This window comes from Protopterus annectens, chromosome 11.part0 (assembly GCF_019279795.1).
Source record: "Protopterus annectens isolate FY-2018-M chromosome 11.part0, PAN1.0, whole genome shotgun sequence".
Taxonomy (NCBI): domain Eukaryota; kingdom Metazoa; phylum Chordata; order Ceratodontiformes; family Protopteridae; genus Protopterus; species Protopterus annectens.
In genome coordinates, this window is record NC_056745.1 from 641658839 (window position 1) to 641673313 (window position 14475).

Sequence of the window (14475 nt, forward strand, 5' to 3'; positions counted from 1 at the left end):
ATTGTAAGAATCACCTTTAGATGTAGAATGCATAGCAATGTGAACTATTTTCACAAAAAAGCACGAAATACAATGGTATTTAAATGCAATGTGATTACTACATGGTTTCTTAAGAGCAAGGTCTCATTACAAAGAAATCTTAAATTACTGCCTGTGTCTGACTCATTGCAGATCAGCCCCCCTCTGGGTGTTGAGCCAAAGTACTTCCATTTGGGACATATGAAAAGGAAAGGAGCCTTCTAGAAGAAAAAGAAAAACACTCCCTGCAGTGCCACAAATGTCTTGATTAATTGAAAAGTCTCTTACTTGTTTATTCTGCCTCATTCAGGGCTGGATGAGGAAGGAGACACGCTGGAGAAGATTAAAAGGAAGCAGAAGAAATAATTTTATTAGAGAACTTAAAGAAAGTAGCTATTATTTTCTACTTGTTTTTATTCATTTTTTTTGCAATGGACACAATGAAGTTATTTCTGTCAGTGCTAATGGGAATCGTGCATTTTCTTGCTTTACAAGGTAAGATATTGACTGGATATTTTGACATGAAAGTTTATTCTAAACACAGAAGTTTTAAAGGTGCACTAGTTGTTTATGGTACAATGTGTTACTTTTTTGCTATTAGGACGTTTTAGGAAGAGGGGATGTGTATTACATGCAGATGATTGCCTTTTATTCAGAATTTCACTACTGACTTAGGCTGCTGACATTTTAGGAATAGAAGACCCATACTATATGAAGCTGATTCTGGTTTATTTAGTATTATACTGAAAATGTCTTCTACAGGAAGAACAGAAGGCAGTCAGTGTAAATAAAACTTCTATATTTAATTCTTATAATAAAAATTTTATATTTTATATAAAATGAGTTTTACCAGGTTCAGTTTTTGATAACAACAAAATTAGGGAAATACATGGGAAGCTAAAACTGGGGATGTTATGTCCTTCTGAAGAAAAAAGCTAGAGTTTTGAGAGTATTTCAGAAATGAACTTGTCAACAGCAGCAGATTGCATGCATTTGTGGTTTAGCTTGACAGAATCATGCAGGCATTTTCCCTTGAATGAAAAGGCTGGAATTCTTTTGTTGTGTTTTACACTTTTTAGTAATGTTAACATAATAATAATATGAAAAATATGAAAGTAGAAATCTATATTGAATTGTGAGAACTGAAGCTATGAGACTTGGAAAATAACTTTGATGAACAATGAAATGTTTAGAAAAGTAACCACATTTAATATGATGAGAAAAAGACATCTGAGAGTAATATAAAACTGGACAGGCTTAAGTACTTACACATGGCTCCTTCACACAAACATCCAAATGATAAGATATAAAGGACATTTTTGAGGAAGCAAATGAACAGCTATTAAAAGAAATAGATATTTTTTTCTTCAAATTAGAAGTTCCCTGGCACCTTCTGATCATACTAATCACAATGCAATGATTGCAATATGGGGTGAGCATTCTAAGCAGTTGGTCTGAGTTTGACTCTTAGCCAGTGTAGAAGTATATTCAGGCAGCCATCCTGACTTGTAGTAGGGATTCAAAAAAGTGCCATTTTCTGAGTTACTTGGCTGACCATCTTCAGCACAGCTGCATCAAGGGAGTTTGGTACCCTGGGCAACACACTCATTTGACTCCCCACTATCTACAAGTGATTGCTTAATGTTAGTTTGTAAATTGTGATAATTTGTTAAGGCCTCTTCAAGTTACAATGTTGCAAACTAACAGCTCTTTTCTACCTTTGAAACAAAAGAACAGTCTGAAAGTTTACAGTCTCTCAAACTGTTTACTGACCCGTATTGAATTCATTAATTTTATTATTTCAGTTTGTTGACTAGGTAAGTGATCTGATCATTGGTATCTGTTGAGCCAGAACCCAGGCCTCAAGGGGCAACAGTAAAGCACAGGGTACATGTAAGTAACAGTAGGGTATACAAAATATTATAAAAAACGTGAATACAAATAAATACATTATCGGTATAATTTAAAAACTGAATTACAGAATATTTAGAAGTTGGTACTCAAGGCAGCTGTCCCTTCTGCCCCACCCTATTTATGGCTTTGCTTATAAACCTATAAAACTATCATCCTGAATGCACACCAAAAAGAAAATTATTTTCAGTTTATGCAATTCCCCTGTTTACAAGTTATGTATGATTAGCTTTACCAGTATAGTACTCACATACAAAGGGTTGAGCTTTTCTTTCAAGCATAATCACAGATTTTTGAAAAACAAGAAAAAAAGTTACTGTTCTCATATATGTATAATTTAGCTAATGACTAATCTCTAGTCTTATATGTAGTTTTCATTTAATAATCTAGCTTGCTTTCAACTTCTTATTTCAAAAATTATGGACAGAATTTAACAGTTAGAAACTGTTGTTGACCTCAGAGAAGTGTGGTCTGACTAGTGATTAATGACTCTGAGGGCTTCTGATGTTATTTGTAGTTACTGATTTTAACCTACTGACCTGGCTTATGACTTTCCACCACAACAGTTATTTATCTAACATTAGTAACTTAGTAACTCCTGATGAATGACTTTGTGTTAATCCAAAAGCTAGAGTACTTGTAAAACCGATGTTGGTCAATAAAATGTATCATATGAACTCTGTGCTGGAGTGCTCCCCAGCAATCCTTACAATTAAGTGACCTTGTGTGGGCTGTAGCATGCTTTTCAATGAAAAGAATATTGTAGGCTTAGCAGTTGTCAGTTGCTGAGTACAGTCATGGGTGTTGTAATGTTATGGCATATTTATTTTTGCTGGTTATTTAGATCAGAGGGTTAAGGCTGTACGCCATCTCTTAACCAGCTTCATTCTGCAGTTGTGACTTTGATTCCCACAATTCCCATTGGAAAACTGTATGATTCTAAGCAAGTCACTTCACCAGGCAGTGCTTCTGGCTTACCTGTGTAAAGGGACTCATGCTCAGTGTATTTTTCCAGTTAACAATCAAATAATCAAAAAAAAATGTAGTTTGGTGTCTTGCTAGTGACTGTACAGCTGTACCACTCTACAGTGTTTCACATTGTTACAGTCTTAATAGCAAGTAGGCTAGACCCCACACGTACACATTTTACAGATGTATTTAATTAACAAAACAGTTTTATCACATCCTAAAAGCATAAGGGGGCAGGCACCCCATTTTATTCCCTCACACAATGTGGGCATGGTTACAGTTTCCTTTAGATACAAACATTATGAAACAACACAGGTTGTGTTACATTCTGTCTGAAATTACTGTTTTTCTTTCAAATGTTATCCTTTGCTGAAGGAATTTTGTAATTTTGATTTTGCATTTTAGTTTTGCTATTATTAGCAGAGAAATATGTAACCATCAGTAAGTTATGTATTTAATTTTTATAACTTATATTCAGCTTGAGCCCTGAAATAAAATAAGATCTAAAAGCTTTTATAGCTCAACAGAAAAACAAGACAGAGCTACAGGCATTTATGTGTATAATGCTATTTCATGTGTTTGCATCATTTTGATAACGTCATATACAGTTGCGACATTATGCACTAATGCTGCTTTGCATACAGCACAGAGAGAAAATAGAAGCTCAGGTGGTACAAATAAAGAGTGCATGCACAACTGGTCTGCGTAAAATGCATCAGTTCCATCATTATGTCACAGTGACACAATCTGTATGAGTATCAACCAGGGGTGTGGCCGAAGAATTTTATTTTGTACTCTTATACTGTTATTGCTGCCTCCAACCCACCTGGCAGCTAAAATGTTTGACACATTACCCCATCAACGCTTAAGAAATGTTAGCATCACCTTACCTCTAATACCATTAAATATGATGTGATGATGTGGGAACCAGAAGTCAGATGACCAGACATATCTGTAATCTAGGACACAATGATGTTTAATACTAGATGAGACTGAAGTCTCATTGCAGTTTGTTTTTGAAACCTGACAGAGAAGGACCCCTCACTTACTTCATCTTGCCTTGTTCTAGTAAGTGACCAGGGAATAGTTATTCTTTAGATCAGTCAGAAAAAATATAGTGAGATTAGTTAAGTACTGCTTTTCTGTGTCTCTGTGAATCTATTCATCTGTGTTATTTTAATATTTCCTGTGGCTGAAACTCTGGTGGATATTGTAAATATGTATTTAGTATTTGCATGTTCTTTTCTTATTTATTATTAAATATATTTAAATGTTTCATTGTAGATGGTGTTTTAGAGATTTTAATCTTGAGAGTACTTATATATATTTGGTGACAACTCTGTCCGCTCCTGAAAGCCTTGCTGTTGGTCAAACTACCATTTATACTAATATTAATTTTACTCAGTATAAATTGGGTAGCTGGCTGTGGAGTGCCTGGTGCTAGTAACTAACCTATAGTCTGGGCAGAAACTGTATAGCTAGAAAACCTGTGCCAGCCTTTCCCAGGTGTGTGTGTGTGTGTGTGTGTGTGTGTGTGTGTGTGTGTGTGTGTGTGTGTGTGTGTGTGTGTGTGTGTGTGAAAATCAAATCTCAAAGAGTGCAAAGAGTGTATGTGTCAGCTGCTTAGAGCATGGACAGGAGGCACTGGAGGACTTGGCTTGGACACTCAGCTGAGGACTCAACTCTATAGCTGTGCCAGTGGAGAGTCTTAATGGGGAACTGGAGCGAGACAGAGAGAGAAGTCCAGATCCTGTGTGCTATTAAGAGAACCTGTGCTTGATGCAGAGTGTTGCAGCTGGAAATACTGGGTATATCTATTCTTGTTCCAAGTGAACATCCCTCTCCAGTGTTAATGGTGAGGATTCAGGCTCCTTGATTACTGGCCAAATAAGGGGAATGCCACATATTGGTGAGCAGTGTTGTGGATATTAAATGAACTTCTGTAGCCTGTAGGCAGTTATCACCAAAGGTGGGTGTACTCTCAAGCGGCCACAAGGTAAACATACAGAGTTTCATTCCACAACAGTTTTATTTTTTTGTTAGTTTAGTTTACTTAAGGAAAGCAGGCAAAGATGTCAGCAGAGGATTATGACAAGCTGACAAAGAACCAGATGGCCAAGGTGTGTGAAGACAAAGGACTGGTGCATACCAACCTGTCAAAACAGGAAATGATTTCAGCCTCAGTCACAGCTCAAACCAGCAATCAGGAGGACAACCAGTTTGGTGATGGGGGGTGTACAGCCCCCAGAAACAGGACAATTCACCTTTTCCTCAGAGGACTTAAAATCCATCTAGAGTTAAAGAGACTTGAACTGGAGGCCAAACATTTGGAATTAGAATCATCAGAGAGACTGCACCATTTGGAGGTCAATGTAGAATCAGCAGAGAGACTGTGGTGTTTAGAGGCTGAAAAAATGAGAAGCAAAGTTATGTGCAGGTAGCTATGCTTACATATGTTACACATCTACTGCCCTATTTCTCCTGGCATAGCTGGCAATACCTCACATTGTCAGATCTCTGCCCCCTTTGAAGACTCAAGCTAGTTTCTTAAGTGACCCTGGAGAAATGTTGCTTGAGAAGAATGAGCCTGTCTGGGAATACCCCATATCCTGTCTTGCAAACCCATCTGCATTAGCATTGCTGACCCCATTACAGTGCTGCACTATCATGTCATATGCCTGAAACTCTAGGCTCCACCTTAGTAACTTGGTATTTTTCTGGCTGGCTCGATGTAGCCCAAGATCCCCTCAAACTGCTCCTGCCTCCTACTATAACTACTCAGCACAAGGGCCTCCCTATCATGGTAAGGTTTCATCATGTTAACATGGTACAGTTTGTGTCCCTGCATTCTGGCTAGCAATTCTACCATGTAGTTAACATCACTGACCTTCCTTACCACCTGGTAGGGTCCCTCTCAAGCTGCCTGTAGCTTATTGTGTCTGACAGGAATGAGAACCATAACCTGCTGCCCCACAGCATACTCTCTGGCTCGAGCAGTCCTGTCATACCAGCCCTTTTTCTGCTGTTGGGCTTCTGCCAGGTTCTCCTGGGCCAAGCCCATGAGTTTCCTGAGCCTTATCCTGAGGTTTAGGACATTTGCCACAACAGACTCATTGTGGGATTCACACTCACCTTGCCACACATCTCGAATCAAATCTAGAGGTCCCCTCACCTTATGCCCATACAGCAATTCAAAGGGTGAAAATCCTGTGGATTCCTGGGGCACCTCCCTAAAAGCAAACAGATGGGTCAAATATTTGTCCCAGTCCCTTTTAAACGGGTCTGCAAATGCCTGTAGCATGGTCTTGAGTGTAGAGTTTAACATCTCAACAAGACCATTAGTCTGGGGATGGTAGGGGGTGGTGTGCTTCACCCCACAGTACTTCCACAGACAAGCCAGCAGGTCTGACATGAAATTGGCACCTCTGTCAGTTAGTATTTCTTTTGGGAAACCTACCTGCTGAAAATCTTTAACAAAGCATTTGCCTCCTTTTCTGCCTCAGTGGAGGACAGAGCCACTGTCTCAGGGTATCTGGTAGCATAATCTACTACCACTTGGATATACTTTTTCCCTGTGGAACTTGGGGTACTCAGAGGCCCCACAAAATCCATAGCTACCCCCCGAAATGGGTCCTCAATCATAGGCAAAGTTATCAAAGGAGCTTTCACCTTGTCTCCTGCCTTTCCTATGTTTTGGCACTGCTCACAGGTCCTGCATTACCTGTTACATCTCTGTAAATCCCAGACCAATAGAAGATCTGCATAATACGTCTCTTTGTATGTTGTTTGCCCATATGACCTGCAATGGGAATATCATGGGCTATGGCTAAAAGTGACAGATGGTAGGATCTGGGTGCTACCAGCTGCTGTATTCTCTCACCCTCTAGCCCTACCTCAGGGGTCCACTCTCTATACAATAATCCTTTCTCCCAGTATACAGATCCCCCTTCCCTTGAGAATCAGGTGCCTCACTAGCTACCTTCCCTCAGGCCTTGTAGTATAGGGCCTGAGAGATGAGCCTGTCTGGACTCTCTCTTTCTAATCCTTCTCAGCTCTCCTTCTACAGGAAGTCTGGTATCCTCTCACAGCAGTACCTCACTGACATCCTGGTTACAATTACTCACCTCTGCCTTGCAGTCACTCTGTCCAAGGGAACATCAGTACCCACAATCAGCTGTGGCTCACCTTCAGTTTCACTAATTCAAGATAGCTCCCTCCCTGAAGCAACCAAATCACCAGTCCTGGCTGCAAGTGTGCGATCTGTCTGGGTCTCCTCCAGGCTACCAGACCCACATGCTTGTCTCCAAGCCTGACTAAGTGTAACTGCATGCACACGGGGTACTGCATTGTCAAAATCATTCCCTATCTGGACATATGCAGGGATATCCTCAAATGCACCTACTTGCTGGCTTCCTTTTCCACCTTCCCATTCAAGGTGAACCCTAGCCAAAGGTATTTGGAATGGGGTCTCTCCTAAAGCACTGACTGGAGTAGACAGCCCAGGCAAGTAGTGCTGCTGTGTAACCATTGCAGGTTTCACAATGGTTATGTCAGAGGCTGTGTCTCCCTTAGCCATGGCATTTTCCCATTCACTAAGATAGGATATAACCTCTTGTGGTAGTTTGGTACCCTTGTTATCTCACGACTGTTGGCATTTTGTCATTTCCACTTATTGGCTTGCCCACCTTTTGTTTCCTGCTTTGCCTCCTTGGGCATCTATATGCTACATGGCCCCACTAGTTGCATTTAAAGCATTTAACACTTGGTCCTGGACATGTACCTGGACTAGTGGCTTCTCCGCTACTGGCAGACTCTGTTGGGGCAGTCTGGGCTGCCCACCATGGGTTCCCTTAGACCCATGAGCAGCACTGGGAGTCCCTTTCCTGTGCAGTGATATCCTGCTTGCTAGGTATAGGTCTCCCTTCTTCCCCAACTCATCTACAATATTGTGTCTGTCAGCCAACTAGAGTTGCATGTCCTCAGGCAAAGTGCTAAGGGTTTGTTCCCTCATCAAAAGGTTTACCAGCCCTTCAGAAGTGGTGACCTGACATCCACTCATCCACCTATGAAAATAAGTGCTTCGTTTATCAACATATTCAAACACACTTTCATCTGCCTTGCATCTATACTCACGAAACATTTTCCTATAAGCTTCAGGTGTTAACTTAAAAAATTCTAGCAAACAGTTGTTTACAACATTATATTTAAACAGTTAGTATCAGACAGTTTGGAAAGAACAGTTACAGTTTTACCATGGCGTAAGGGGCTCGGGAACTGTTCCCAGAGCCCTTAGTCAGCATTATACTGTTTATATAACCTCTCAAACATATGAATGAAACTATCAAAATGATTCCCCCTTTGTAAATTGTGGAAGGAATTTACTGACCTTTGTTGCTTCTGGGGTTCAGTTACTCCCTTCCCCATTACCTCCATGACTCTGGTGAAGAGGTAGCATCTCCTTTTCATGTTGCCCCTGCCTCTCCTTTTCCTCTTCTGCTGCTTCTATTTCCAAACACTTGGCTTCTAGCTCAAGTATCTTACTCCAGATGGATTTTTAAATCCTCTGTGGAAAGGTTGAGCTGTCCACTTCCTGAGCATTGTACATCCCCAAGGCCAGTCTGATTGTCCTCCTGATTGGTATTCTGTGATGCAGCTGTGACTAAAGCTGCAATCATGTCTGCTTTAGTCAGGTTGGCATGCACCAGTCCTTTAGCCTGGCACATCTCAGCCAACTGGTTCTGCTGACATGCTGGCCTGCTCTCCCTGACTAACTAAGCTAACAGGGGTCCTTTCTCTATACAGTAATCCTTTGTTTCAGAATGCAGAATCCCCTTTTCCTTGAGAATCAGGCTTCTCCCTAGCTACCTCCCTCAAGCCTTACTCATTATAACCCTTCCCAGCTCCCCTTCCACCAGAAGTCTGGTATTCTCTGACAGCGGTGCCTCACTGTCAGCCTGGGTACTACTACTCACCTCTGCCCTTGCAGTCACTCTGTCCAAGGGAACATCATTACCCACCAGCAGCTGTGGCTTACCTTCAGTCTCACTGCTACAGGATAGCTCCCTCCCTGAAGTAGCCACCTCATCCATCCTGGCTTCAAGGGTGCGGGCTGTCTGGGCCCCTCCCAGGCTACCAGACCCACATGCCTGTCTCCAGGGCTGACTGAGTGTAAGTGTATGCACACATGGTACTGCATTATCAAAATCATTCCCTATCAGGACATCTGCAGGGATATCCTCAAACACACCTACTTGCTTGCTTCTTTTTCTGCACTGCCAGTCAAGGTGAACCCTAGCTAAATGTATTTGAATTGGGGTCTCTCCTAAACTTCTGACTGGAGTAGACTGCTCAAGCAAGTAGTGCTCCTCTTTAACCATTGCAGTCTTCACAATGGTTAGGTCAGAGGCTGTGTGTCTCTTAACAGTGGCCTGTTTCCCATATACTAAGATAGGATATAACCTCTTGTGGTAGTTTGGTATACTTGTTTTCTCCAGACAACTTACTCTGGCATTCTGTTATTCCCATTTGCTGGCTCCACTATCTTTTGTTCTCCACTTTGCCTCCATGGACATCTATATAGTATATGGCCTCACTGGTTACATTTAAAAAATTTAACCCTTGATCCTGTCCATGTACCTAAACTAATGGCTTCCCCTATTACTGGCGGACTCTGTTGGGGTGGTTTAGACTTCCCACCATGGGTTCCCTTATACTTATGTGCAGCACTGGGTATCCCTTTCCTGTGCAGTGATGCTCTGCTTGCTAGGTACAGGTCTCCTTTTTTTCCCCCAACTCATCTGCGGTATTGAATTCTCTATCTGCCAACCAGATTTTCATGTCCTCAGGCAAAGTGCTAAGGGTTTGTTTCCTCACTAAAAGGTTTATCAGCCCTTCAAAAGTGGTGACCTGACACCCACACACCCACCTAAGAAAATAAGTGCTTAACTCAGCAATATAATCACACACATTTTCATCTGCCTTCCATCTATGCTCACAGAACTTTTTTCTATAGGCTTCAGATGTTAACTTAAAACATTGTAATAAACATTTCTTTACTTGGTTATAGTCTAGACAATCAATGTCAGACAATTTAGAAACCACTGTTACAACTTTACCATGGAGTAAGGGGGTCAGGAAACATACCCAGAGCCCTTGGTTAACATTACACTGTTTACATGCCTTTTCAAACATATGAATAAAACTATCAAAAATCATCACTCTCTGTAAATGTTGAAAGAATTTTACTGACCTTTATTGCTTCTAGGGTTCAGTTACTCCCTTCCCCATTACCTCCATGACCTTGGCGAAGAGTCAGCATCTCCTTTTCATGTTGCCCCTGCCTCTCATTTCTTCAGCTTCCAGATGTCTCAGTCTCTCTGCTGATTTTAATTCTATCTGTTTGGCCTCCAGTTCAAGTCTCTTTAACTCCAGACAGATTTTTTTAAGTCCTCTGAGGAAAAGTTGAACTACCATTTTCTGAGAGGCTAGTCTGTTGGTCTTATTGGTTGCTGGTCTGTGATGCAGCTGTGAGTAAGGCTGCAAGCATTTCCCCTTAGTCAGGTTGGCATGCATCAGTCCTTTGGCTTGGCAAATCTCAGCCAACTGGCTCCTTGTCAGCTTACCATAATCCTCTGCTGGCATCATTGCCTACTGTCCATGGCTAACTAGGCTAGCAAATAAATAAAATAAAACTATCATGATATAAAACTCTGAAAGTCTATAGTGTGGATGCTTGAGAGTACAAACACCTTCTTTAGTGACCACTGTTTACAGGCTACAAGAGTTCAATATCCACATCACTGAATCCCAATATGTGAAACCAATAAATATGTTGTGACACCCCTGCAGTGGCCCAGTAATCAGGGAGTCTCAATCCTCACCGCTACCACCAGTGAGGGATGTACACATTGGGAGAATGACAAGTACACATACAGTAAAGTGCAATTTCCCTTAAGAGCACACAGAGTTCACAGTCATTCAGGGGCTGGTTTCTCCCTCTAAGACTCCCCACTGGCACAGCTATAGCATTAAGATTTCAGCCAAGTGGTCAAGCCAGCACCCTCTCTGTCCAACCAGTGCTTTGTGTCCATGCCCACACACACACACACACACACACACACACACACACACACACACACACACACACACACACACACACACACACACACACACACACACACTTTGAAATTTGATTTATATACAAACACACAGACACTCCTGGGGAAGGCTGGCACACATGTACTAGCTATGCCTTAAAATGGTTAAAAGCTTCTCAAAATGGAGAACATCGACATCTGTGCAGTGACAGAGACCTGGTTAAAAGCTCCAGAGAGCACCCCTGCATTACCAGGCTATAATTCATACCACACCTTTCAGCCACCTAACCCAGAATGAAGCACTAAAGGTGGAGGCGCATCCATATTCATTAAGGATATCCACCCCTCCAAGCTAGTTGCACAGAATAATGCATCCGAGATTATCCAAGTGCAACTAACTCTAGGTAAGACTGCAATCCAAATTGTAGCTTGCTAGAGAGCCCCCACCATGCCCCAGGAGTCCCGCTCCTCATTTCTTGATACACTGGAAAGTATAAGGGTACAACCCAACACCCTAATAATGGGGGATTTCAACTACCCCACCATTAACTGGGAAAACTACTCATGTACCAACTCTTTTGCTCAACATTTTCTAGAATTCATAAATTCCAATGCCTTGGATCAACTTATTTACACCCCCACCAGGGGCAGCAATATTCTAGACCTGGTCATTACCAACATGGGCAACCAGTGTTCCACACCAGAGGTCAATTCCTCGTTGGTCAGATCTGACCACAAGCTAATCACCCTAGAAATCCATATCCCGCCCCCACCCCCAATTAGGAAAACCATGATAAAAAAAAGTCTCCAAAGCAAACTTCACACTTCGTAAGACAGAAGTGGCAAACTTCAAGACACGCATGTAGATGGACAATAGAGGTACGACTGCTGAATCCTACACAAATGCACTTTATAGGCACTTACACGAGTGCATGGATCATGCTATCCCTAATAGAACCAAGGTGTTATCCTCCAAAAAAAAGGAAGCCAATCTGGTGGCCCTCTGCCATAAACAAACTCTACAACAGAAGAAAGAAACTGTTGCAAAAAAAGAGTAAAATCCTATGACTGGAAGAACTCCCTGGTCAACCTCAGTAAGAAGCTGAGATCCCTCATAAAATCCTCCAAAGCTAGTTACAAAAACAAAATTGCCACTGACTCTAAAGACAAACACAAAGCATTCTATAGTTATGTCAAGAATCTCAATGGCAACACTCAGATCTGCTCTGAGTTACAGCACAATGGCACTAGATATACAGAACCAACTGATATTGCCAGCATCCTGGCAGATAGGTTCAGTGCTAACTTTACCCCCCTCTCACCCCCTACAAGGCCCATCTCTGTACTGGAAGAATGCAAAGTTCCTGTAATCACAGCTGCACAGGTGAAAAAAACACGCGCTCCAAAGCCAAGAACACAGCATCCATGGGATCTGACAATATCCCAGGCTACATTCTACATGAACTGCAGAATGAACTGGCACCTTACCCAAGTAAAATGTTCAATCATAGCCTCACCTCAGGCTTTGTGCCCATTGAATGGCGCACCATGATAGTTATCCCACTCCACAAAGGGGGAGCCACGATGGACCCCAGGAACTACCGCCCCATTAGTCTGACAAGCCTGGTCTGCAAGGCCATGGAACGTATAATCATGGAACTCATAAAGAAAGACATTGGTAATCTCCAAACTCTGGACCCTACTCAGTTCTGGTATGTAAAAGGCAGATCATGTCGCCTAAACCTGATTGACTTATTTGAAGCAGTCACCAAAGCCATAGAGGAGGGTAAGGTGGTTCACACAGCTTATCTAGATCTCGCCAAGGCTTTCAACACCACCCCCCACTCTGGAATTATAGATAAGCTCATTAAACTAGGTATAAATCCCTATGTCAGAAGATGGGTTGCCAACTGGCTCATGGACAGAACCCACACTGTGAAAGTAGCAGACTCCAAATCCAACTTCAGACCAGTGACAATTGGAGTACCACAGGGTTCAGTCATGGGTCCTCTCCTGTTTGGTATTTCTCTGAAGTACAGGCTAACACAGAATGTCTTTGGCTAACAAAGTTTGCAGATGACTGCAAACTAGGAGCCATAATTGAAACTCCTAACAATGTGGACATACTACAAAAGGGCCTCACTGAGACAGATGCCTGGTGTCAAAGCCATGGCCTGAAGCTCAGTGCCAAAAAGTGTATTGTCATCCCCTTTGGTAAAAACTCTGTACTCTTGAACTACCACATAAGTGGTAGTCTACTTAATGCTGAAAGTGTGATAAGAGACCTTGGGACACAGGTAGACAGTAGTCTCTCCTTTGATAATCACATTGCCACAGTGGTCAGGAAATCCTTCTATGTGGCTCACCTCATCACAAAAGGTTTCTCATCCAGAAAAAAAGAGATCATTGTTACCCTCTACTCATCACCCATTAGACCCATTATAGAGTACAATGCCCATTTTGGTATGTACCTCACAAGACATCTACAACAACTGGAAAGGCCACAGAAATACCTCACAAAGAGGATTACTTCCCTCAAACAGATGCCCTACGCAGACAGTCTCAAAAAACTCCAGCTTTACCCAGTCGCATATCGCCTACTCAGAGGCGATCTCTGTCTAACATACAAAGCTATGTTAGCCCAGAGCTGTTGGACATGCTCCACTTAAAGAAATCCCAATCCCTCCAAGCTACATGCTCTAGGGACCTAAACCTTGTCACCACAATAAACAGAACATGTTGGAGGGATAGATTCCTGTCCCAGAGACTTCCGATACTCTGGAACAGACTACCTATGTATGTCAAACAGAGCTCCTCATTAGGACTCTTCAAGAAAAATCTTGATGATTGGAGGGGAAATAGGAAATTCACCCCAGGGATCATATCTGTGGCACTGCTCAACAGGGGTACAGGAAAATAATTTTCTTGGGTGGTGAAAGCCAGGGTACCTTTTTGGCTAAGCTTTTATAGGCCTTAGGGCTAATAGCCTAGTACCTACCTATGAACCTATGCCTCCGTCTGCCCATACTATAAGGTAGTTATCACTGCCACCAACCACTACTTATCAGCTACTCTAAGACCCTTACCAAAGGGTGATCAATCTTACTGTGTAATGTTACTATTATCCAAAAGGTGTGACCAAAGTCAAGGCTATTTAGGAGTGGCCTATACAGTGTCCCCAAATACATATGCAAGTACTCTGTTTTTATTTATTTTATTTATTATTTATTTACATTTGTTGACCGGGAGTGTCCGACTGGATGTAGGTCCATTTTCAGCAGAGGCCTGGGGAGAAAAGCTTCACAGTTAAAATATACAGACAGTAGTTACATTGGATTTACATAGCAATTAACAACTTGATTAACATAGCAATTAACAATTACAAACATAGTTACAGATGAAGAACATAGTACAACAGTAGACAATTAGAATCTTTATCATCTGCGCAGTATATAACAGACATTAACAATTGTTACAGTAA

The 14475-nt window shown here is 41.8% G+C and overlaps 1 protein-coding gene across 1 annotated transcript in view; it reads left to right on the top strand.

The window, feature by feature from the left end:
* Positions 1–240: 240 nt before the first annotated feature.
* The window catches only part of FBLN1 (fibulin 1), a gene marked incomplete in the record, with an annotated part of 2573942 nt that continues 2559707 nt past the window's right edge, over positions 241–14475 (top strand). Inside the window, 1 exon segment of the mRNA XM_044088093.1 lies at positions 241–513. Within this exon segment, the coding sequence (XP_043944028.1) occupies positions 450–513 (64 nt within the window).